Source organism: Cheilinus undulatus, linkage group 3 (genome assembly GCF_018320785.1).
Source record: "Cheilinus undulatus linkage group 3, ASM1832078v1, whole genome shotgun sequence".
Classification (NCBI taxonomy): domain Eukaryota; kingdom Metazoa; phylum Chordata; class Actinopteri; order Labriformes; family Labridae; genus Cheilinus; species Cheilinus undulatus.
In genome coordinates this window covers 51,010,252-51,035,516 of record NC_054867.1, presented here as the reverse complement: position 1 = coordinate 51,035,516, position 25,265 = coordinate 51,010,252, and the positions used below count along the sequence as shown (strand labels likewise).

At 37.7% G+C, this 25,265-nt stretch overlaps 2 protein-coding genes across 7 annotated transcripts in view; both read left to right on the top strand.

Annotated features, from left to right (window-relative positions):
- Nucleotides 1-45: 45 nt before the first annotated feature.
- On the top strand, nucleotides 46-6,586 carry rpp14 (ribonuclease P/MRP 14 subunit). Of its 4 annotated transcripts, none has more exons than XM_041777909.1 (6): nucleotides 46-116; nucleotides 801-956; nucleotides 1,149-1,233; nucleotides 3,491-3,567; nucleotides 3,669-3,747; nucleotides 5,469-5,659. In XM_041777909.1, the coding sequence occupies exons 2-6, from the start codon at nucleotides 865-867 to the stop codon at nucleotides 5,523-5,525; spliced, it is 390 nt and encodes a 129-aa protein (XP_041633843.1). In that variant the 5' UTR covers nucleotides 46-116; nucleotides 801-864; the 3' UTR covers nucleotides 5,526-5,659. The 4 variants fall into 4 exon arrangements, with proteins under 4 accessions (XP_041633843.1, XP_041633852.1, XP_041633833.1 ...); XM_041777918.1 differs by lacking the exon at nucleotides 46-116 and adding an exon at nucleotides 129-235; XM_041777899.1 differs by lacking the exon at nucleotides 46-116 and adding an exon at nucleotides 258-459.
- A 1,870-nt stretch (nucleotides 6,587-8,456) lies between these two features.
- The window catches only part of pxk (PX domain containing serine/threonine kinase), a 44,617-nt gene continuing 27,808 nt past the window's right edge, over nucleotides 8,457-25,265 (top strand). For all 3 annotated transcript variants that reach the window (XR_005991697.1, XM_041783033.1, XM_041783034.1), the window contains exons 1-3: nucleotides 8,457-8,705; nucleotides 13,717-13,767; nucleotides 14,819-14,866. Coding sequence is in view for 2 of the 3 variants with exons in the window: in XM_041783033.1 (XP_041638967.1) it covers nucleotides 8,604-8,705; nucleotides 13,717-13,767; nucleotides 14,819-14,866 (201 nt within the window). In the remaining variant the exon portion in view is untranslated. The remainder of the gene's footprint in view (nucleotides 8,706-13,716; nucleotides 13,768-14,818; nucleotides 14,867-25,265) is intronic.

Below are 25,265 nucleotides of genomic sequence, written 5' to 3'. Positions count from 1 at the left end.
TTGTAATAGCTGAGTGTGATGACGCATGCGCAAGTGTTCGGACAGGCTAGTTCGAAGTTTGCACGGATGCCGTGCGGTTCACTACACGCCTTCAACTCTGAACTTTAATGTAGCAGGTGAGTCTAATAATGAAATCAACTTTTTTAAAAACGTTTTACGAAAAACGAACGACAGTACATCACAGTTGTAAGCTGCCAGCGCTGAAATTAAAACTATTGTAGCTGAAATTAACCAGGTCACTTCATTTACCTCCTGTTTGACCTCCTGTTAGCTTGTTTTAGCTTCGGGTTGTGCTATCATGTACACTGTATTTGACATTTACAGGGGGGGAAACGTTGTTTACTGGATCAGATTATTATCAGATTTTGGCTACGTAGTTTTCTGGATCACGTAATTGTAAAAACGACTACATGTATTCCGACAAATGATTAGAAGAGGAATGATACTATCAAAGTGAAGGTAAACTTATGCATGTTGTCAAACTGAACTCAAACATTGGGAGCATTTGGTGTGTTACCAGCTTTTTATGCATTTTAGACATTGTGACTGAGTTTGCCTGTTATTCGTTTATTTATAATAGAAATATAACCCAAAATTGGGTCCTTAGGATTTCTAATTTTATTGCCCTGGTGTCAGAACAAGTGTAGTGTAGTATCACAGCAAAATTTAAAATCCACGTATCGTGACAAGCCTTTCATTTAATACAGAATATTTACAAAGAACCAAACGTTTAAAAGGTTTTCTGTTCTAAGATTCCAGTCACACCTGAGCTGATTGTTTTTTTTATTTTCATTTTCTAGTATAAAGCTGTCTGGCCTTGTTCTGCTCTCCTGTTGGGGTCTGAGTCACTGATGCTTTAATAGGATGAGCCACGAAGACAAAAAGGACCAAACTTCAGTTTTCAGAAGGGACGTTTTGAAGAACGCCTCTCCCTACCACTACATGAAAGTCTGCTTGTGAGTCACTCTGGCACGTTTAAGTACAAGTATTTATTTAGGAGATGGGCTCCTTTATCTTGTCTTTACTAGGCTACTTATGCCTGAAAATTTAAACATTATTAACATGGATGTATTGATATTATTGACAAATGTCTGTCCACTACTATTTAATCTGCCCTCTTATAAGAAGTCTTGTTTCTGTGTGTTTAGAGAGCTGGAGGATGCATCTACAAAACTGAGCGCTGTTGACTTAAAACAGTTCATCATCACAGGCCTGAAGGGTCTCTATGGAGAGGTGAGATCAATATTATCATTTGATAATTCAGCTTTAAGATACCAGATATTCCCTTTTCACTGCTGTGAGCAAGGTTGCTCATAGGAGGGTTCAAAGGGGAAAGATCTCTGGGGCCCAGCTGCATGGAGGCGCCATGGAGGGTTGCATTGACATGATTGATCTTGAATTTATACAATTAAATACTAGGGCTGGGCACTTAATCGCAAATTACATCAATTTGCAATATGGCCTGCTGCAATTTTCAAATTGCAGAAGGTGCAATATTTCTTCAACCTGAAATCTGTGTCTAAATAATAGTTTAAAACTTTTTTACAGCAGAGATGTTACGCATTACATATCATGCAATCATTCTCATGTCATATTTTTAGAAAAGTGTACAAAAAAATCCTATTTTATCTATTTTTGTATGTTTATCTTGTTATATGTGAGAATTATATTAAAATTATCATTCCATTTAAGACATCAGTTCATATCCAATTCGCAAAATGAGTCAAAATCATTACAATTAGATATTTTTTTCAAAATTGCCTAGCCTGAGTTTAGTCTAATATTGGGTTTGTTATAGTATAAAATGAAATATTGCTTGTTTTTGTGGGAAATTACATGAGATGAGGAACTTCAGAAATAACCACATATTAGATCGCAATAGCAATGTTGGGTAAAAAAAATTGCAATAAGATTGTTTTCCCAAAGCGTTCAGCCCTAGTAAACACCATCATTTTTAAAAACAAACAAAAGGTACTCCAAACACAAAAACAGTAAAAAAAAAAAAATTAGGAAGGAAACACTTTAAAAATAAAAACTCTATTGCAGCGGTGTCAAACTCGAGGCCAGAGGGCTAAATCTGGCCTATGGTACAGCTACACCCAGCCTGCAAAATCATATCCTTTTCTTTTTATAATTGGCCCTAAAATATAAGGTCTGCTGATTATATCAAATATCCTTAAGGCATAAAAATGTGAAAAAATAAAGATGATAAAAAATTAGATAAAAAGAATTGTGGGGAATAAATTAATTTGTGTTTTTTTCATTTCATATTTTCAATTTTGCATCGCACAATTATGACTTCAGTCTAGTATTTGGACTTTAATTACATATTTTGACCTTTTACATTTATAATTTTGATTTTTTTTTCTTCATATTTTGACCTTTTCAATTTATAATTTTTAATTTTTTGGCCTTTTAAATTTGTTATTTCACCTTTTTCTCAAATCTTGACCTTTTAGGCGCACCATTTTAAATTTTAAGTAATATTTTTGCCTTAAAAACATGATTGTGACTTTCTTTTTTATATATTTGAATTTTTGAAGCATTATTTTAACTAAAAAATTTGTGCTTTGACCTTTTCAACTAATAAGTTTGATTTTTTTAACTAATCATTTAGACTTTTTAAATATCAAAATCCTTCATCATCAGGGCTGGTATTTTTTTCCCCCATAATTTATTACCAGTGAAAATGAGGTTAACAGTTTGGTTAAATGTGGACCTGGTTAGGCCCTCGGGTTAGACTTTAATTCAGAATCCGGCCCCTTTTGTGATTGAGTTTGACACCCCTGCTCTCTAATGGCCACATCATTTCAAAAAAGCCCACGTTTCAACCATATCGGTCTTTATCAGGGCTAACAAATATTGTTGTTTGTTTGTGATTTGGCCATTACAATAGTCCTTTTAAAGGGTTTCCTTTACTGTTTTTGTGTTTGGAGGGCCTGGATTTCTCCCCTTTTTTTTGGACATTTCTTTCTCCCCTGTTCTCCAAGAGCACCCAACTTTGGTGTATTACTGAAGCACCACAGTCACACTGAGCAGCCAGTCAACCCCCTCCTTTGTTCTCTACCATCAATTTTTATTTCAAACCTTAACACCATACCTTATTAAAACATAAACATAAAAGCACTTATTTCTAGTGCCCTGTTTCTCTCAGGGGTCCAGCTGTATCTGTGGGTAGGCCTGGCTGTGAGGAATTACTTTGATTGTACACTGACATATTTGGGGTTTTGAACTGCTGGTTAGACAAAAGAACAGATTGCGTGATGTTTCTTGGCAGTATAGACAAAAAAGAGGACATTTTAATTTATTTCTAACTTTTATTAACAGAACAGTTGATCAAGATTCAAACATATCATAGCTTAATAGTGTTAATATTCATTTATTTTGTGAATGTATAGGGTACTTCTTCTTCTTGAATGAAGTCTATAACCTTACTTAAAATGTGTCTGTCAGCTTATTTTTTCTCCTGTTATGCCTTTATGTGTTTCAGGTGGGAGCAGCACTGTCCTTTGACTTGTTGAAGTATGATGAGGACACTCTCACAGCTTTTCTTCGTGTTACCAGCAGGTGAGAACCACAGCAGCAGTAGAGAAATAGTCTTTTAATGCTTAAAGACTTGTTATGGTTTTTAAATGTTTGTGTGCTCGTGTATTTGTGTGTATTTTTAGGGGATTGGTGAAGCTTTGGAGCACCTTGACTCTGCTGGGCTTCTATCAGAACAAGGCGTGTGCCTTCAGAGTCCTACAGGTGAGCAGCATTAAAAAGCCTTTATTTCACTGACTTATAAAGAAAAAAAATTTCCTAGGAACATACTATAAAGGTTGAAATGCTTTAATTTTCATTACATCACCAACTGGACCTTAAAAACACACTTGGACTCTTGAAGCTGAAATGTGTCAAAGTGTGTTTTAAGGTCTCCTCGACCATGCCATGAAAATAAAGACATACCAGTTAAAGTGAGCACCTTGGTGTTTTCCTTGCTTAATTCTATGACAAAGAGCACCTAAAGCTCATTTCTTTATAATCAAGGAAGCACTGTTTTAAGAAACCTTTATTTAATATATTCAAAAATCTTTAAAATGTACACAGTTTGTAGTATTTGCTGTCATTTTTTCTTTTCCGTTTAGTGTTGAGTCAGACCCATCAACAATTCTTACTTCACATTTAGGTCGTCAAATTCACGATACATTTATACTTATTGACAGATATCACATGTTTTAAAGGATGCAAGTTGATTACTTAAATTATCAAAGTACCAAAGCTTTTTATTTTTCAAAAATCACATCTTTAGTCACTCTTACCCAAAAGCTGTAGCAAAATAGAAAGTAAATGCACAAATACGTGCTTGTCAATGTAGTTGTGGAATTTAGACTGTGCAGGACAAACAAGTATTATTGTTCAATTCTTACTATCTTTTGGATGTGTAAATGTGACAGCCATTCTTCACACAGCTGCTTGCTTCACTTCTCTCTGACTCTATGACTGCACTTTTGCCTTTATTATCAGAAGTACGTTTGATAAAGTTACCTAAAAACACAACTCTGTTCCAGTTTCTCAACAGTAGCTGAACCGTGTGTGGAAAGGTTTTATTATTAACATAAGTCAATGATGAAAGCCAGTGAGGTGCAATTCCAAACCATGGGATAAGAAGTTCTCAAAAGTTAAAGCTTAGTGAGAAGTTGGGCTTTACGTAACATACTCGACAGGCCAGCTAAAGTACATCACTTGCTGTGTCTGTTAGCTGAGCACATGTATGGACTTAGGGCTGCACGGCGGCACAGGGTTAGCACTGTTGCCTCACAGCAAGAAGGTCCCTGCCTGGCTGCTTTTCTGTGCAGAGTTTGCATGTTCTTCCCGTGCATGCGTGGGTTCTCTCCTGGTACTCCAGCTTCCTCACACCACCAAAGACATGCTGGTTAGGTTGACTGGTGACTCTAAATTGTCAGCTAAATGTCAGCCCTGTGGTTGACCATCAGTCTGAGTGTATCCTGCCTCTCGCCCAATGACAGCTGGGATAGGCTCCAGCCACCAACGACCCCAAAGCGTTGTAAAAAATGGATGTATGGATGTATGGACCTATCTTAAAAGATGAACATTAGGAAGAAATTACACCAAGAAATCGAAATGTATAATTTTTGTAGTATATGCATTTGCAATTAACCAATTAAAATGCTTGAATTTATCTTAGCAAATATGAAAACTTCTCTGAAAGGAGCCCATTCTGTTTAGATATGTTGACTTTAGTGCCATCTATATGAATGCTTTATGGAGAAACATCATATTTCTACTTTTTTGGGGGGAGATTTAAAAAGTAGGTTCACCCGTAGGCTGTCTTTTTTTTAGATATATATTTTTTAGATATAAATATGTAAATATAAGTGTTTTATTTGTTCTTGTCTGTGATTACTGTGTAAAAACTCTAAAAATGAAACTCCTCCTGACTAACTTTCTATCTGCCCTATCTTCAGGTGTCTCCGTACCTTCTCTCACTGACAGGAAACAGTCGAGAGCTGCAGCTGGTCTGACAGAGGAGCCATCATCATTTTCTCCAGGATGACTTTCAGGTGGTTGAGCCTCTTTAGTAAACCTCGGCTCTGTCTGTCCTCCATCGCAGCAGCTCCTCGCCCCTGCAGGCTGCTCCACATCGGCCAGCGAGCCTCCCTCACCAAAGCCTTCTCCTCCCGTGACGTGGAGCTGTTTGCCGAGCTGACGGGTGACACAAACCCCCTCCACCTGGACCCCATTTATGCCCGCACCACCTCCTTTGAGACACCCATCGTCCACGGCGTCCTCATCAATGGGCTCATCTCTGCCGTGCTCGGCACCAAGATGCCTGGCCGCGGCTGCGTGTTCCTGTACCAGGAGATCCGCTTCCCAGCACCGCTCTACATCGGAGAAGAGGTGCTAGCCGAGGCCGAGGTCCGCAAGATCAAAATGTCGTTTGCTTTCATTGCTGTGACGTGCTCTGTGAAAGACAAGGTGGTGATGGAGGGGGAGGTGATGGTGATGATGCCGGAGGATCAGCAGCAGAAGGGCTGAGGGGAAAAAGAAGAAGAGGAGGAGAGGACAAAGCAAGCAGCCACACAATATATTCTGGATGCAATATTTTTCTGCACAGTGGACTTGCTATTTGATCCTTTGTTTTGTTAATTGATCAAGTACTTGAACTCTCACTACTAAAGGAAGTATGAGAGGACACTTAGGTTACGAGGAGGATGTGTAACTTTATGTTTTATTGGTTATCTAAAGATTTACTCTGTATTTTCTTTAATGTGTGATGTTTTATGTGTAATAACAACACAAAAAATCTGCTTATCTTTGGAGTATTCAAATCCATTCATGTGTGGTCGTCAACATTTAGTATTTTTTCAATTCTTTCTCAGGTTTTTGTATGTCAGTAGGTTACAGACTTAGATTTCCTCTGGATCTTTTTTATTCGCAACTTTCAACTTAGTCTTGCACGAATTGGTACTTTCAAACATTTTGAATAGTTATGCATCAATTCCTAAGCACATACTGCCCTGATTCACAGATTTTACACTATTCCAAAGCGATTATACAGTATATGGATAAACAGCCCTGGCTATCACTGGCTCAGAGTCGTAATTACTTATGATTGTTGTAGATGCCAGAAAAACATGGAATACTTAAAGAGGTTGTTTTGCATGGACTTAAATATGTACCTTGAGGTTTTGTCTTGGTCTTAGGTGTACCTTGGGCAAAAAATGTTTACCAACTACTGATTTAATGTGCTCATATTAAAGTCAACCATGATAATATTTAAGTTTTGAAAGGACTGGATATCAGCATTACACTGGTATTTTTCAAGACAAAAATAATTGGTCATATATTTGGGTAACTTCAAGAAAACAATAGCTTACATCTAGCCTATCAAAGAGGAAAAAGAAATAACTTTGCAGGGACCAGACAGTGGTGCCTGGTGAAGGAATCAGCACGGTTGCCTCACAGTAAGAAGGTACCTGGTCTTTTTTGTGGAGTTTGAATGTCCTTGTGCATGTGTGGGTTCTTTATAGTTGTTTTCAGACAGACACGGTTCTGGTTCTGGTTCTGGCACTGGTTCCCTTGTAGAGACACAGAACCTTGGTGCTTTCTGGCGAACCAGCCCGTGTTCACACCAGTTTAAGCAGAACCAAAGTGGGAGGATATAATGATATGTATTACCATGGCCTGCTCCACTTTTGCCTAAGTCTTTCATGTTGTCCCAGTATTCCTTCTTCAGTTTCTTGAGTTTATTAATTATTTGGTCTGGTGTTCAGGAAAACCCAGCCTTTGCCATCTCTTTTGCAAGTTTGGCATATAACGTGCTCTTCCTTGTGCCACTCTCCAGCTTCAGCTGGAATTTTGTCAATGCCCAGATCACAACCAAACATTTTGTCTCTCCACAGACCACTTTTCTTTTTATTTTTTTTTTCTTCTCATCTTCATAACCTAGAATGTGATACGCCCACTAATGATTTCACAGTTCCCAAGAAATAACCAACTATTTTTGGTTCCAACTAAGAACCAAATTTCAGGTTCAGAACCAATTTTTTTCCTGGTTTGAATGCGCCAGCCGGTTCAAATTAAGGTTCAGGAACCGGAGCCCTGCCAGTCTGAGGCCTGTGTACTCCAGCTTCCTCTCACGGTTCAAAAACCTGCTCCTTAGGTTAATTGGTGGTTCTAAATTGCCCGTAGATGTGATTGCAGGCATGGCTGCTTGAATGTCAAGGTGTACCTCTTGCCCAATGACAGCTGTAATTGGTTCTAGTGCCTGCAACCCTGGATGGGAAAAGCAGTGTAGATGATGATAGATGGTTACATAGAAGTATTTCTTTTTTTAGCATGGGTCTTTATTAGGTTATCAATATCCCATTTCTCCATCACAAGGTACATGCTGTGTTGATACTATAAACAAACACTGAATAAGAAGAATCAATTTATGTGTTTCGCCTTCATGACTATTGTGAAGACAGTTTAAATAGTAAACACACAGACATCCAAAATGATGGCATCACAATTCTTAACACCCTAATTAATGAAGAAAGAAGGATTATGCCTGGAAAAATTAGGACAACTTATACTCATCTAACTAAAAACTTTAATAAAAGAAGGATGAAGTATTTCTATTTAAGAGGATTGGGGCCACTGAAAAAAAAAATTAGAGATGCATTTTTTCTAATTCTGAGTGTAAAGTCAGAATTAGAAAAAAAAATGCATCTCATTTTTTTCAGTGGCCCTAATCCTCTTTCGTACTTACGCTTTCTGTTTTGTGGAATAGAATTTTCCTGTGCGACCATTTTGCTGTCTTTTTACGTGGACAAAATCAGTAAATTCAAAAGACTTGTTTGGTGTCTTTCAAACCAACAGGTGGCAGTGTCGGTACTTTCTCTAATTGCACTACCTCAAATTGTCACGACAAAGCAGCGTGGTGACGTCTGACCGCCGCAGCACTTCCTGGTTACGGCAGAGCTAAGCTAGCAGTTACTCCGCTCCTCTCGGGCTGTTGATGTTGCTCCTCCGCTCTGTAGAGGTGCTTTTTCTCCGGCGGTTGGGTGAGTGACAGACTGACCTCCTGATCAGACTTTCACCGTGAATCCTCCGGGATGTCTTTCCTGGAGAAACCGGCCCCCGGCAGGCTACTGCTGGACGACACCGTCCCTCTGACGGCGGTGATCGAAGCCAGCCAGAACCTGCAGTCTCACACGGTGAGTTTGGACTGGAATTAACGGTCACCTGAGCGGTAACAACACCTACATTTAACCGGCACGCAATCGTCTATAACTAAATAAACGAAGGATGAGTTTGTCACTGCTAATCAGCAATAAATTAGTGCTTTAAAAGAGGCGTTTGAGCCAATTTCTGCGTAACTGGTTCCATTATCGGACAGATGTTGACGCACTAATTCCCTGGTTTTCTGTCATTTTAAGCTGTTTATGAACCCAGACTTCGTCTAACGGAGAAATTAGTCTGTTAAAACAAATTTAAACCATCTTTATCGGTATCTTTTAAACGTGGTGCCTTACATTATGGGTTTTTATCAATGCCCACGGGTGACTCAATGGCTCTGAACCGTTGGCACCGATTAAGCAATTTCCTGGAAGCTCGTCTGCATTCAGAAAACTGCTGATTTTAAAAGGATTTGCCTGGAGCATTTACATCGACTGTCTAAAGGCCTAGGTACAAACATCGTACCCTAAAATCACCGGTAATTGTCGATAATCCATAGCGTAGCTACCATACTCGAAACCCCTTTTATTTAATGCAGCGCTTAATTTCACTCCTAAATTCCTAGTTTTGTAAGGCTGTCTGAAACCCAGGACCAGTGGTTTTAAGTTTCTAACAAACCATTGGCTTATTCGACATTTATTTCCTCCAAAGACAGCCTTATATTTTCTCCCTGTCGTCATTATTTGTCCCAGACATCCGCTTTTGCCTGAATTGATTTGTGGCATCACCATAGGGTATTAGTTGGGTAGAAATGTGAAGATTTCAATAAAACAAATGCTACTTCGTGAATCTAAAGTTTGTCGGAAAGAGGGAGTAATACATTTGGGTACATTTATTTATGAAATCTTTGTTCAAACCTTAAGCATCCGCTTTAAACTTGAGAGGCTCTAAATAAGCAGATTTTTGAACGGCGTTTGGTATGGCAGGTTTTTAATATTAGCACAGCATTATTTGTGCTAGCTTAATCAGAGGGTGACTTTGACTAAATGAAATCTTTTAACTAGTTCTTAAATAACTCTAAGGAGGGTTTTTTTAATATGTGGCTTTCAGTGATCACGTCCTGCTGTAGGGAAAATTTTAACAGGGCAGACAGCTTGTGTCCGATAATGGGCTCATGTTGGAGTGGGTTTGTTGTTGACAGTCCGGCTGAGATCAGCTGAGCCAGCCAGTTAGCTTAGCATGCTAACGCCAGACATATCCGACCATTATTTGTGTTGTTGCGATTGGAAAACAGAAGCAAGTACAACATAACAGGACAGGGCAGACTAATAAAGCTGGAAATAGTGTTTTCATTGATATAGGTGTGTTTCTCCGTGAACATTCACATGAATCTGTACCGGTAGTATTTACAGAGCTACTGTTAAATGATTACAAGCCCAAACAGCAGCCAGGCTGTCACATAGAGTGAGGTTATTGCTGATTTATGTGATGTGAACTAGGTCAGATGTTTGCAGTATTTCCCAACATGTAAGTAGCTCTGGTCTTGTTATAAAAATCGAGAACAGGCCACTATATTATGACGCTGTGGCTACTAAAGCAGGACAAAGTTGACATCTTTCAAGGACAGTTTTTTTCTGTCAGTCACCAATTAAAAGTCAGTTATCAACCAGAGAGGAAAAGGGTTTAAAGGAGGATGTCCTTCCTAGTGTTTCCTTGTATCACGGTGAAATGAATCAGCATATCATGTTACCAGAATCTTAGAATATAATAGGATCCAGGTAATAAAAAGGAGAGCCATAATAACTGTTTTAATACCACAGAAATAATAGAAGCCCCAGTTTAGACTTTCGCCATCACTGCAAAGAAAACTCCTTCAAACTGTTTAAATCATGAAAGAATGTTTGCAAGCTTTGTTTCAGTTGTTTTTTTTTTGTTTGTTTTGTTTTGTTTTGTTTTTTTGCACTGCAGCTTTCTGTGAAAATTTGACCAGAGATCTAAATTTTTAAATCAATTTTTTGATTGTAAGAATAACTGAGAGTATTGTTTCAGAAAATGAGAAGTAGTGCTGACACAGTCAATCGATTTTTATTTTTATTTTTATTTTTGAATTGCAGTATGGCCTTTTGCAGGTTTTGCCTAAAATGTGAAATAATGCTAGTTTTGAATAGGTGTTATACAAATAAAGAGTAAATGATAGATTGGCCTTTTTGATACTGTTGATTATCAAAATAAAAGAGATTATATCGCTTAGCACAGGGGTTCTCAACCTTTTCAGCCCGCGACCCCCAAAATAAAGATGCCAGAGACCGGGGACCTCCACTGTACCTGACGGTGGTTGAACACAGCCATGCAAAATCAAAAACAGTCATGTGCAGATAAAGCCACCCATTAGGGGGGAAAAGTGGGAGAGCTTTCTGGGGCCCAGCCAAACTAGGGGCCAGCAAAATCATGGTCCATTGTAAAGTTAAGCAGGGGTATTTTGTATTTAACATGAATAATAACCACTCTTATCAGAGAAATAAATTTGAGTTTATTTGTGTAGTAAGTAACCCTCTTAAAAATGTAAATCCTTTTGTTGAAAACAGAATTAAAATACATTAAAAATAGCTACAATGGGTTAATATTGGCAAAAAATAGTGGAAAAGGTGGTGAAATTGGATTTTAAATGTAGCAAAAATGGGTTAGAAGTGGCAAAAATTAGATTTAAACTGAAAAAAAGGAAAAAGGCAACAATGGGCATAAGTAGCAGTACAAGGGATTTAAAAAGTGGCTGAAAATGCTTCAAATGGGAAAAAGATTGGTGGAAATTTGGTGAAATGGGATGAAAAATTGTTATAAACTAGCAAAAGAAATGTTAACTGAGAAATACAAAAGGCAGATATTGGCAGAAATTGGGTAAACTGGCAAAAATGGGCATATTAGATAGTGAAATGTGGTTAAAATGGGGTTAAAAATGCCAATAATGGGTCAACAGTGGCAACATTAGGCTTAAGTGGAAGGAATTTGGTTTAGAAGAGGCAAAAACAGGAAGAAAAGGGGTTATGGGCAAAATAGGTGTTAGCTAACTGGCAAAAATTTGTTTAAACTGGTGGGGAGAAAAATGATAAAAATTGGTTCAAATCAGCAAAACTTGTGTAAAGTAGCAGAAATGGGTTACAGATGACAAAAGTTAGATAAAAGTAGCAAAAATAAAAATGGGTGGCTAAAATGGTCATATAACAGGTAAAGGGGGATTTAAAATTGGCTGAAATGGCAAAAATAGGTGGAAATTTGGTTAAATGGGATAAAAACTGATATTAACTAGAAACAAAGGGTTAACTGAGGCAGAAATAGTGAAAACTGGCAAAAATGGGCTTTTCAAGTAGTGAAGTATGGCTTAAAAAGTGGTAAAATGGGTTAATAGTGGCAATAATGTTTCAACAGAGCCAACAATAGGCAGAGAGTTGCAAGATTTGGTTCAGAAGTGTCAAAAATATGCCGAAAAAAGTGGTGGAAAGGGTTTAAAATGGACAAAAAATGGGTTTTAAGCTGCAAAACTGTGTTAGAATTGGTGGGGAAAAGTGATGAAAGTGGGTTACAATTAGGCAAAATTGGTGTAAAGTGGCAACAGTGTATTTAAAAAATGTTCTTAGTTTTGTTAAGTCATGTGGAGACGCCCTCTCAGCGTTTGCACTCCAACGGGGGTCCCGACCCCAAGGTTGAAAACCACTGACTTAGAAACACAGGGTGTATAAACATATAAAAGTTACACATTGCCAGCCCTAGTCATTAGTTAATTTGATGTGAATAATTTATTTTTTCAATCTAACTGTAAGTACAGGACCAGAACAAACAAGAGTATTAAGTGAGAACACTGATCCTACTCTTTATACCTCAGTGTGGCTTTTGTTGGATCATTTATGTGTTCAGTAATATGAGCAAAGCGACGATGGAGGCTCTAAAAACAGCCTGCTGTTGCTGAAACACTCAATTATTATAACACAAAGAAAACTAGGCTCTCAGTCGTTCATAGTCTGTTTAATAAGGTCAGCACCAGCAGGAACACTGATCCAGCATTATACGGGGTTACTATTGTTTAATAATTCTATTTTTATCTGTCACACGTGAAACCGTTTCATGCTGAAGGTCAGGACAAACTGCCAGACTCAGTGTGAATGGAGAGAGATTAAATAGGATGAATGAAAGTGAGATTATTCTTAACAACACACCTATTAGACATGCTTTACATTAGACTAGCATGCTTTACCAGACAGTGAACCCTACTAAGCTTTATTTATTTATACACAAAAAAGGCAGCCCAAAGTGCTTCACAAGGAACAGATGGACAGGGGAAAAAGGATAATAAAAGCAGTAAAATAGTTAAAAATTAGTTAAAATAAAACACATGTAAAGATGTAAAATTATTCCAGATTTTAAGCCAGATAAAAAAAAGCTCTATCTTTAGTTTTCTTTTAAAGGTTTCACTTGTTTGTTTTCTCTTATTGCTCTTTTTTAATGGTATTTCAGTCGTTTTCAAGCATCCCTACTTTCCAATAACATTTGTGGGAAAAATGGGTCCACCAAATCCTTTCTGAGAGATTTTCTCAGCGAGACAGGACGTGATGTTTGGAGCTGAGCTGTGTCCATGCAGTCTGGGCTGTTTGTGAAACTTCTCAGTGGCAGCAGCAGATTAGAGAAGAAACCAGAGTCCGTCTGCAGGATTTAGGCTGAGAGAGGATTAGAAATGGAAAGTTCCCTGTTTACATCACACTTCTTATTTTCTACATTATTATTGACCAGTTTTTCAAACTCTTAACTCTAAATATTGCCATTAAAACTCTATCATGCTCAGAGATAGCAGTGACTGATTTGAACCTCTTCTTAGAAAATGAAACAGAAACTGAACACATCTGATTCGTTTCACAAACATGAAAGTATGTTTCTCACTCAGACTGTTAAGAATATATTCCCCAATGTTACTCTTTTATCTCAGCCATTTCAATCTCTTATTTTGATGCATTTTATTTCTCTTAGAAAACATAAAATAAAGTTTCTTTTTCCCTCTCTTAGGAGTACATAATCCGAGTCCAAAGGGGCGTGTCTTCAGAGAACAGCTGGCAGGTAAATGCACCAATCATGACCTCAGGTGTCAGGCTAGAGCTCACCTGGGAGAGCACATATGCTCTGTAAGACTTAGCAATACATTTGCTTACATGCATGATAACACATTTAAAATGTTCTGAACATTAAACCAGTAAGAACATTTTACAGGTTATTTTGTTTGATTTTCTTTTTAGATATATTTTTTGGGCTTTTTATGCCTTTATTGATAGAGGAGGACAGTGGATAGAGTTGAAAACAGAGGTGAGAGTTGGGGAGACATGCAGGAAATGGTGCCACAGGCCGGACTTGAACCCGGGCCACCCACGTACATGGGATGCACCTTTAAACCACTAGGCCATGCGTGCCCTGACAGGTTATTTTTTAAACTGGGTTTTCAGCTAAACAAGTTTTTTAAATAACTGCCCTTGTATATTGTTATGCAGATCAAGGTGACATGCATCTAGTGCAGCAAAAACTAACAATCATGTAATAAAAAAGACAAATGAAAAAACATTTTTACATAAAACAGTAAAAAAGACAAGTCTAGAAATCAAAAAATCCTGGTCTTTATAGCTCTTTTTTAAACCATTTTTAATATCATAATAAGCTGACATGACATAAGTTGTAAATATGAATTGCATGTTTAACAAATGTATGTAAAAGTCTAAAAAAACACACACTTGAACCTAAAACAGCAGAATAGAACATTAGAAGGGGGAATCAGTGAATACATAGAGGATGCTTGAGAATCATCTTTGTGTGGCTTATTATAAAAACAATGATATGAATAGATGTAACCTCAGATTCACATAGTTAAGGAACTTAACCCAGCTGTATCCCACAATCCCTCTGGGCTGTGATCAAGATGCATAAATGTCACTGCAGCTCGTTCCATCCCTGCCAAATCAATAAACTCTTCCAACCTTCTGCTCACACAAAAACATCAGGATTAAATAATGAAACAGATATTCATCTATTCTCTTTAATTCTCACAGTCACACACATGAGCGTACATACACACATGCATATGAAAGATAATTAATCCAAACGTATTGTGCATTGTTTGCAGGTGATCCGGCGTTACAGTGACTTTGACGTTCTCAACAGCAGTCTGATGGTGAGTTTCACATTGTTGATTCGCTCATGAATAACTCTGAGGGATTTATATCACAGCAAAGAGAGCAGAGGAGTTTGTAAAGTTCCTGCTGACATTGAAGGATCTATGAGGTTCTGTTTTTGTTAACGTAGTAACCTCACACACTCCCTGTGTTGTTCCATGCCAACTTAATGTGTGATTTCCCCTTAGAGCTGTACTTCCATGTTTGTGTGTTTACTAAAGTTGAACACCACAAAATTCCACTGAGTATGATATCAGTTTCGTTTGGTACACAGATGTGATGAAAGTCCAGTTTACTCATAGTCCTGTGATGGAGCAGTGAGATTAATAGTTCATTTGTGCATTTATACAGTTCAAGCTTGTCTGTGTAACATAAGGTAGACCAGTAGAACCCATGTGCTAAAACCAGAAACAAATCGTGCTTAAAAAGAATAAATGCAATACTAAAAGGGTCTATGAAAGTGTCATCAGCTCAAGAATTAAAATAAGGCTACAACGCATTAAATATTTTGTATAAATGGTTTAAAAAGTAGGAGGTTTTGTGGATTTCTGGAGGAGTGTTAGCTCATTTCTGTCTTTACTTCCTCATATTGGTCTGATATTGTAGTTTGCTTAGTTTGCAAAATGCGGTGCTGCATTTAATAAAAAAGACGTTATCATGTTTGTGAGTTGTCACATGCTGCAAACTCCGCTCATTCTATGTTCACACTCATTGAAAAATCTTGAGTTGACTCACTGTGGCAATAACCAGTGTGGTGTAACCGCAACGCTTGATGGTTTTAGTCTGAGTTCGTGCTAACCTTGCAAAGCAGATGGATCCGCCAGTTTTTGTGTTTCTCACTGGTGAATCTATCTTGCAAAGCTCCCGTCTGAACCGTTTGGGCCCGGTTAGAAAGTGACAGGACCAATCAGCGATGAGAGGCAGTACTTTCGGGTGTGGTGGAGTCGTGACGTAAGCAAGCAGCAACAAGAGGCCGGTGCAATTATGGCTGAAGACATTAGTGTGGACGCTGCTAAAGCTCCAGTTTTATCAGAACTTGACGACGGTTCTTCGTTTAAAGATAAACAAAGAACACCATTTAGTTGTTTTCTATTCAAAAAAAGACAAAAAGTCGTGTACTGACATGTCTATAGTCGCTATGTTTCGCATTATGTTGTTCTATATGGAGTTTGTTCCTTGGTAGCTTCCAGAAGCTTCCCATCCAGCCCCCAGAAGATCATTAAATTCAGAAAATCTAAGGAGAAGAAAAACATGTTGTGCTTTAAAGGGGACATATGCAAAAATCCCCTTTTCACATTTTTCTAACAAAAATATGTGCCCCTGGCCTGTCCACAATCCCCTCAAGTACCAGAAAGATCCATTCCTTCCCCACTTTCTTTCTCCACCTTTCTGAAAATGTGTGCTAGAACAACCCGTTCTCAGACTTTCCCCTCATGACCTCATGTGGGGAGTTAGCACGCCCCCAGGTTCAGTTGGCCCTCCCTGCTTGGAAGAAAGTTCTGACCTCCTCTGCTGATCTTCCTCTCAGCTGCCAGCTTTAGGGGTTATATTGGTTTGCTTGGTACTCCAACAGAAAGGTGCTAATAAGTGCAAGGGTACAGTTCAGTTATTTTTTGTACCTTCCCTATCTTTTGTCTCCAGAAATGCAAATGATTGCACACCATACAGAACCAAATGGAACCAGTCTTTGTAGTTTTAATGAGCACTATTCTCACCTCTGGCAACTCGAGATGCTTCACATGTTTATAGAATATTCCTCAAGGATTCTAAATGCTGCATTTTGAATGGCAGATTAAACATAGATGATGATAACTTCATGTCCATTTCAGTTAGAGGAAAAGCTGTGGTTGACTATGTAGTGACTCCCCATTGTTGCCTTGACTCTTGTCTTTCATTTAAAGTGATAACAGCAATGAATCTTTTAGATCAAAACGCTGCAACTTGTGCTAATTTGATAGGAGAGAGATATCATTTACCTGACCATTCCCTGTTGCTGTTAACTTTTAAAAATGGAGTTCAAATTGCAGATGAAAATTCATTAGTTCCTATTCCCAAAAGGAGAAAAAGGCAATTCCCTGCAAGTTTTTTGTCATCTAATAGGTGTCATTTTGTACTATCTGAATTAATTAGACAACTTGAAACCCTTGAAGGAACTCAAAATAATGTGGATAGATGGTACAATGAGTTCTGTGATATTCTGACTTTGGAAATGGATAGTTGTCAACCCCAAAATGTAAACCATAATAAATCTCAGCAGGTAAAAAAATGCTCAAAGCCTTATTGGAACTCCCAGCTTCAAAAACTGTGGAATGGGCGTAAAATAGCTGAAAAGAACTTTCTTTGCTGCAGTGATGTTTCAAATAAACAACATCTGAGAGAAAACTACAGACATGCTCAATGTGTGTTTGATAAAAAAAAAAAAAAAAAGTTTTTATAAAAAGAAATTTTGGAGAGGGCAGTCAATGAAGTTAGATTATTTACAACCTAATAATCCACAACAATTTTGGAGAGAAATTGACAAACTGGGGCCAAGCAGAAAACAGAAAATACCTATGGAAGTTGTTTTAAATAATGATGTGCTGGAATGTAGGAAGGACTTTGTGATTAAAAAGTAGGAGCAAGATTTTGCCAGCCTGTACTCAGGCAGTCATATTCCACAACATTTTGATGATTCTTTTCTTAGTGATGCACTCAAAAAAAAAAGACGACATGGAGAGTAAAAATAATTCTAGAAAATTACTCATCAAATCTAATTTTGAATCATGATATTACCCTGGAGGAGGTAAGCACTGCTATAAATAGGTCAAAGATTAAGAAAGCTGTAGGTGTGGAAGAAATTCCAAATGAAGTGCTAAAATCGCCACCCCTCCTAAAAATACTCCACAGCTTGTTTCAGTTCTGTTTTAAGTATAGTATTATTCCCTCCTTATGGTGTAAATCAATCATTATACCTATTCCAAAATCACCCAAGAATAATCCGAGAGTACCACTTAACTACAGGGGAATCAGCCTTCTTAGTACAGTATATAAATTATACTCCAGTATCCTAAATGTTCGCTTGACACAGTACCTGGAGACAATTGAATACTTGGTTGATGAGCAGAATGGGTTCAGACAGGACAGGGCATGTATTGATCATATTCACTCAATCACAACAATTATTAGGTCACGAATTTCTGAAAGCAAATCTACTTTTGTTTGCTTTATTGATTTTTGATTGGGTCAATAGGGATTTACTTTCTTTAAAACTTCTACAAGCTGGGGTGGATGACAAGTTCTATCAAGCTCTAAAATCTTTATACAGTTTCTCTGCTGCCTGTGTCCAAGTGAATGATGAAAGGACTGACTGGTTTAAAACTCCATACAGTGTCAAACAACGTGATGTTTTGTCCCCTAGTCTTTTTCTCTTTATATTAATGACCTAGCTCTTGAAATCAAGAATACTACGTTAGGTATACATTTAGAAGAACTGACGGTGAGTATCTTGATGTATGCAGACGATGTTGCTCTGTTGGCTGAATCAGAGGAAGATTTGCAAAATATGTTAAACATTTTAAAGAACTGGTGTTATAAATGGCGGTTATCAATAAATCAGAGTAAAACTCAAGTCATTCATTTCAGAAAAAAGAGTATTCCGAGGAGCAGGAGAGAATTGAGATTTGGAAATATAAATTTAGAATACACTTCAGACTATAAATATGTAGGATTTCCTCTTGATGAGTTTATGACTTATGAAACTGGAATCAAACTTCTAGCTCGTTCAGCTAGCAGAGCTCTGGGGTCTATTGTCAACAAATTGAAGATCTGCAAACATTTGGGATACTCCACTTACACTCAGCTGTATGATGCCTGTGTTAATCCTATTTGTAATTATGCTGCTGGTGTTTGGGGATTTAAATCAAGCACAGCTTCAGATTCTATACAAATCAGAGCAATTCGTTGTTATCTTGGTATATAAATTTATTTATTTATAAATTTGCTCCTATCCTGGCTGCTGAGGGTGACATGGGTTGGATTCCTGGTTCAATTAGGAGGAAATGTGAGATGATAAGATTATGGAATCGTTTTATCAATATGCCTGATAACAGGATCAATAAGAAAATTTTTCTTTGGACAAGAGTTAAGAATTCTTCATGGGCTCCAGAGCTTCATGCAATTTTTGGTGAAGCTGAGTTACAATATGTATATAGAAATAATTTACCATGCAGTATTAAAACAATTAGAGAGAAGCTACTATCTAGATTTGAATATAAATGGTTAAACGATGTTTTGGAAATACCTAAATTGAGGACATATATTCAGATCAAGCATGATTATGATACTGAATTTTATGTTAAAGCTTACTTAACAAGAAATCAGAGATCTTTGGATGCCCAGCTAAGAACAGGAATCCTCCCTTTAGCTCTTGAAGTTGGCAGGTTTAAAAACATCCCTGAGGAGCAGAGACTGTGTGAACTCTGTGATTTAGGGGAGAAGTTGAGAATGAATCCCATTTTCTTTTGTACTGTCCTCTCTATGATGATTTAAGATTACCTTTGATGACTGAAATGTCCATAAAAAATCCTGAAATATTCTGGAGCAATGATGATGACAGGATGGAATGGTTGTTTACTTTCAATATTTATAAGTTGGCCTCTTTCGTTGCAAAAGCCTGGAAGAAGCGGCAGGATGGTTTGTTTAACTAGTCTACTATATTATTGAGCGTCTACTTTTGGTTTCTGGTCTTTCTGTAAAGATAATGGTGTCTTGTAAGCCCATTTAAAAGGGCTGGGCATATTGTTTATGCATGACCATCCATCCATCTTCTTCCGCTTATCCGAGATCGGGTCGCGGGGGCAGCAGCCTAAGCAGGGAGACCCAGACTTCTTTCTCCCCAGCCACTTCGTCCAGCTCTTCCTGGGGGATCCCAAGGCGTTCCCAGGCCAGCCGAGCGACATAGTCTCTCCAGCGTGTCCTAGGTCTTCCCCGGGGTCTCCTCCCAGTGGGACTTGCCCGAAACACCTCACCCGGGACACAATAATAAAATTTAATCAATCAGTCAATCATTATAGAGCCAAATAAAAGAGCAATTAAGCATAATCATGCAATAATAACACTTTAAAAATACACTTTTGCTAAAGTAAAAGCTCACCAGTTGTTGATTTTATCATGTTTTAGGTGGTGAATGCAGAAACACTCCTGCTGAGGCTTATCTTAGGGTTGCTTGTTTTTCCTAACGTAGAAATATTCGAAAATGACAACTGGTGGTGCAGTCATCCCGTATACAGATCTGCAGTCTTCACCACATTGGTTGCAGATTATTTCCTCCTATTGAGCATCAAACACTAGTATCTAATGGGACCATGTTGTTGCATAATAACTTCACATCTGAGTCAATATGCGTGTATATTATGATGATTCACACCCTTCCCTTTCACGCATACCAGCCCAGCTTACACCAGCTCGTCTTAGCCAACTTTGACTTCCTGTTTGAGAAAGCTCTGTGGCAGTTTGTTACAAAATGTTCTGGTCTCTTCTGTTGTGTCATTGATTCATCTTTCCTTGAGACACAGTCTGATGCTCTATCCTGTTCTGGTTAGTTATGTCATGGGTTTATTGTCTCTGAGTATTGTTGAAAATCAAAACATGAACATGGTGAACGTTTATCCTGCTTCCATCAGCATGTTAGCCCTGTCACTGTTAGCCTGTAAGCATGCTGACAGATAAGTTCAGGTTAAACAGCTCTGTCTGAGTACAGCCTGGTTGTAGATCCTCAGTCTTGTTTAGCTCCACAGTGTGAAATACCGCAGCATGATAGATGGCACCAACCAAAGTATCACCACAACCAGCTGAGGAGGAGGAGAACTAACAGTGAGCATGATTAATTTATGACCACAACAGACCATCCTCCAACTTTAGCTTTTCTTAGTACTTGCTTTTGATCAGTGACCAAAATTCCTTTCACTTCCTGTTAAAATTCCCATAGTTTTGTCACTAGACTTTTTGCTCAGTCTTAAGATGACCCCAAGGTTTACACAGCCTTGTGCTGTCATTAGCTTGTACATCTTTGCAAATTAAATACTGTGACTTAAGAATCATCGGGACCAATGCAGGAAAATCCTAACTTGGATAGTTGACTCTATAGCATAGTCCCTATAGTAACTACAAGTCTATCCATTTTGCTCCATGCACAGCAGAAGTTAGCAAAGCAAATCATCTTTTTTTCTGGTTTATGGTTCTGTGCCTCCCTGAAGGGGAGGCCTGCCTCACACTTTGAAAACCACTGGTTTAAATGCTTCAATGTCGATTCAGTAAGAAGCAGAAATACACAAATGACCTGTTGACAATTTTTTTATAACTATTTTCATGCCCATGTGAACATACGTGGTAAGTCACCTCACATTTTTAGCAATAAAACATCTGAAAATAAAAATTTGCACAATAATAACTTATTTGTACATACGGAGTACAAAAGTAAAAAACATGACAGCTCTGTAAAAGCACTGAAAAAGTAAAGTGCATGTAAACTTAAATAATATTTCTTTCCTCTTGAAAATTAAGATAAACCTCACATAACGTGCTTATGGTTGGTTGTTGTTTGGTGGAGTGCAGCCTCCGCCCATACAACATGAATCACATGCACAGTGACCCCCACTGGCCAGGAGGTGAATCGATTTAGAGGATTTGCGGAATCGATATTGAATTGGGGGGGGGGTATTGCAATGCATTGAATAATCAATATTTTTACCCACCCCTAGTCAGCACTTCTATAAGTCAAAGATGACAAGGCTCTAGACAGTTCAGACTTATCTATACTGAACTTTACAGCTGTTTCCACACATTTAACCACATTTCCAGATGCTGCAGGCAGCAGAGTTACGATAAAGTTACACTTTAAACTGAAAACAAGGACATAGTGGTCAAAGACATCAAAATCTGTGATAATATTTAAGAGCACAGCCTACAGTAGTTTCCTGTCACCAATGACAGTTAAACATTGATGAGTCATGTGAAGAGAGGCAGCATGATGTGCTTTTGTAAGCTGTCAGTTTGTAGAAGAATGTCTGAAATGTGATTGAGAGCGGTGCTGGTAGCCTAGTGATTATGTCCCTATGCTCCACAGAGGCTTCTGTCCTCAGACAGCCCGGTTAAAATCTTTTCTCACATGCCCTTTTCCACTCTCTCTCTCTACCCATTTGCACCCTTATCCCAGGTTCTTTCTGAGCATTAAACAGTGTTTATTTCTAAGATTAAATATGTGACCTAAAATGTTCAGCGACAGCCTTTTCCCAACAGGACAATAAAACGATAAAGAGCGTAAAATGCTGTACATTAGGGGTGTCAAACTCAGTCACAGCAGGGACCAGATTCTGGATTTAGGTCTTACCTGAGAGCCTAACAGGGTCAACATTTAACAAACTGTCAACCTCTTTTTCACCAGTAATAAAATATAAAAAAGGACTGATTAAAAAAAAATATTTTGAATAAAAAAAAGTCAAAATGATAAGTTTAAAGCTCAAGACAATAATTTTAAAAAGTGAAATAAAAGATCAAAACACAATATAAATTTAAAAAATTGTGTTTTTAAGTAAAATTCATGAGTTTGTCAAGTCAAAATGTGAGATAAAATTTGAAATCATGAGTTTAAAAGTCAAAATATGTTATTAAATTGTCAGTCTAAAGGGTAAAAATGGGATTACACAGCCAGTTAGGGGTTGAAATGGTCAAATATGAGGAAAAATGAAATAATGAGTTAAACAGGTCAAAATATGACTTAAAATTTAAAACTGTGATTCTGAAAGGTATGATTTGATATGATTTAAAAATTAATAATTACGAATTGGAAAGGTCAAGTATGGAATAAAAAGTCAAATCATAAGTTTGAGAAACATGAAAGGAGAAGACAATTTTTCTTTTCCAACATTCTTGGCTTTTTATCTCTTGACTTTCACTCTTTACTTTTTCAGATTTTGATGAATTTAACAAGGATATTTCAAATTATCAAGGTTAAGTTTACATTTTTATACTGGAGAAACTCTGCAGACCCCAGCTATAATGGAAATATGCTCTGATCTTGTGGACCGAATGTTACTGTACCATGGGCCAGATTTGGCCCCCAAGTGGTAGTTTTAGGTTTTGCTGCATTTGTAATCCGTCAAAATACAAACAGAGTTGAGAGAACAGTAGTTCATGTATCTGTGTGAGGCATTTCCTGTGTGGCAGAGGGATGATGAGCTGTTAGGTAGGCTCCATCTGTCTCTCTTCTGTCTGCCTGGAGTGTTATTTACAGCAGACTAGAATGTTGTACCTGGTTTTAAACTCAGTCCTACTTGTTCCTGGTACTCAACATGCAGACTCATAATACTGGCTGCAGCTGAAGGACAGTCCTCTTCTTCATCCTCACTCAAACACCCAGACTTGGTATGAAGACCTGAAACTTAAAAATGGGAATCAAATGTTGAAACCAGCTGGATAAACCTAAATTAGCTAATTAAAGGAGGAAACGTACCATTTAATACGTTCAAGGTTGGCTCAGTAAAATGACAGTTAAGTGAGGGTAAATAAAATATCAGTAATGTTACTTCTAGAAAAGGAAAATAGGTTTTGTTGAGAAACTTCAGTAAGTTCAGTTATCAGGAGAAGAGATGGGCTAATACAGCAATATTCAACCCCAACAGCATAAAAGTTGAACATAAACATTACATCAGATGTTGAAACGGAGACGTTACCATTTCATGAAAAATATTAGCTCATTTTGAATTTGATGGCAAAACACCTCAAAAAAGTAAGGACAGGGCAACAAAAGGCAGAAAAATTAGGGGTACAAATGAAAATGATTCTGGAGGCACATTTCATCTCATTTTGAAATGGGTCAGTAAAAGACTGGGTATAAAAGGAGCATTTTAAAAAGGCAGAGTCTCTCGGAGCTTAAGATGGGCAGAGGTTCACCAATCTGTGAAAAACTGCATCAAAAAATTGTGAAACAATTTCAGAAAAATGTTCCTTAATGTAAAATTGGCAAGACGCTGAATATCCTAAAATCTGCAGTCCATAATATCAAATGATTCAGAGAATCTGGCAAATCTGGCCTTTTTTTCTATGACAAAAAACTAGACAAAAACTAGACTGAGACTTAAAAAAACAGATCTACAATGACTAAAACTGCCAAAGAGTAAGTGTTGTTTTCATCAGACATTGAAAATCTGTGATATTTCTCCACTGTGGGTAAATCTGTCCAAAAAAACAAAAAATCATCTGTATCTATTCTGCCGCTCAGCTGTAGAAAGCAGGGACAGGATTTGAGTCTACATGGGTTTAACTTCTCAGACAAAGATCAGCAGGAATGTGAAAAGTTAATGGTCTTTAAAGGTCATTACCAGCTTCAGGGGTCAGAACAGAACCAGACATAATTAATCAGATAGTCAGGGAGAAAACAGAGTTTATCTACTTACATATTTTTTAGTGAAATATTTATTTTAACCTGGTTTTTAGCCTTAAACAGCGATTTAAATAACACAAAGAAGCTTATGTAATAAACTGTTCATAAACACGCAAAGCAGTTGAAACTTATCGCCACATGTTACAGACTAAACCTCACCCTAAAGCCTCTAGATTATAAATAATAAATTATGTCAGATTATATAGCTTAGAAATAATCTTCATGGGTTAAAGTATAGATCTCATAATCCACTGCTGAGTTTGCATGGATGTTTGTCTTTGTTTTAGTAGAGACGAGGAAGTGAGCAGATTTTCTGCTGAGGTTTGGTCTGTTCGTTTCCTTTAGAGGGTCTCTCTTTGACCCCGTCAGCTCCTGATCTACAATCAACAGGACACAGGAGAGCCAGAAACCTGCTGTGTGTCTGTGTAAAAATCTATTCCTTCTTTCTTTGTAATGACCTAAAGTAGGGATGCATCGTTGCATCGGTTTGACATCAGTGTCAGCTGATAATGGCTCTGTTGACAAACATCGGCCAGTCATGTGACTTGAACAGATACCAGTTACCAAGATTTATCTGTGCTGTCCAACCAATCTAATTCTGGCTTCTAGCATGCCTAACTTTATTTACCATCATTACTTACACTTTAAAGTCTGAAGGACTTGAAGGACTGAAACTTGTTAATTTGTTCATTCTTAGAAATTAAATTGTGTGTTTTAAGGGCAGAAGTTTTGGATCTGAATTACGTTCAAACATCAGTATTATGTCAGTATCACTTAAGTTGTGTCGTAAATATCGGCGTATTAGATACCAGTATAAATCCAATATCGTACATCCCTAGAATCAAAGAGGATATGTTTGACAGGGCAGAAAATGTCACCTGTTAGACAAACTCTGATCTGTCTTTATGTTCAAACACAAGAGGAAATATTGGCATAGAATGAAGTGATGGACAAAACTGGATGTCTGCCATCAGCTTAGT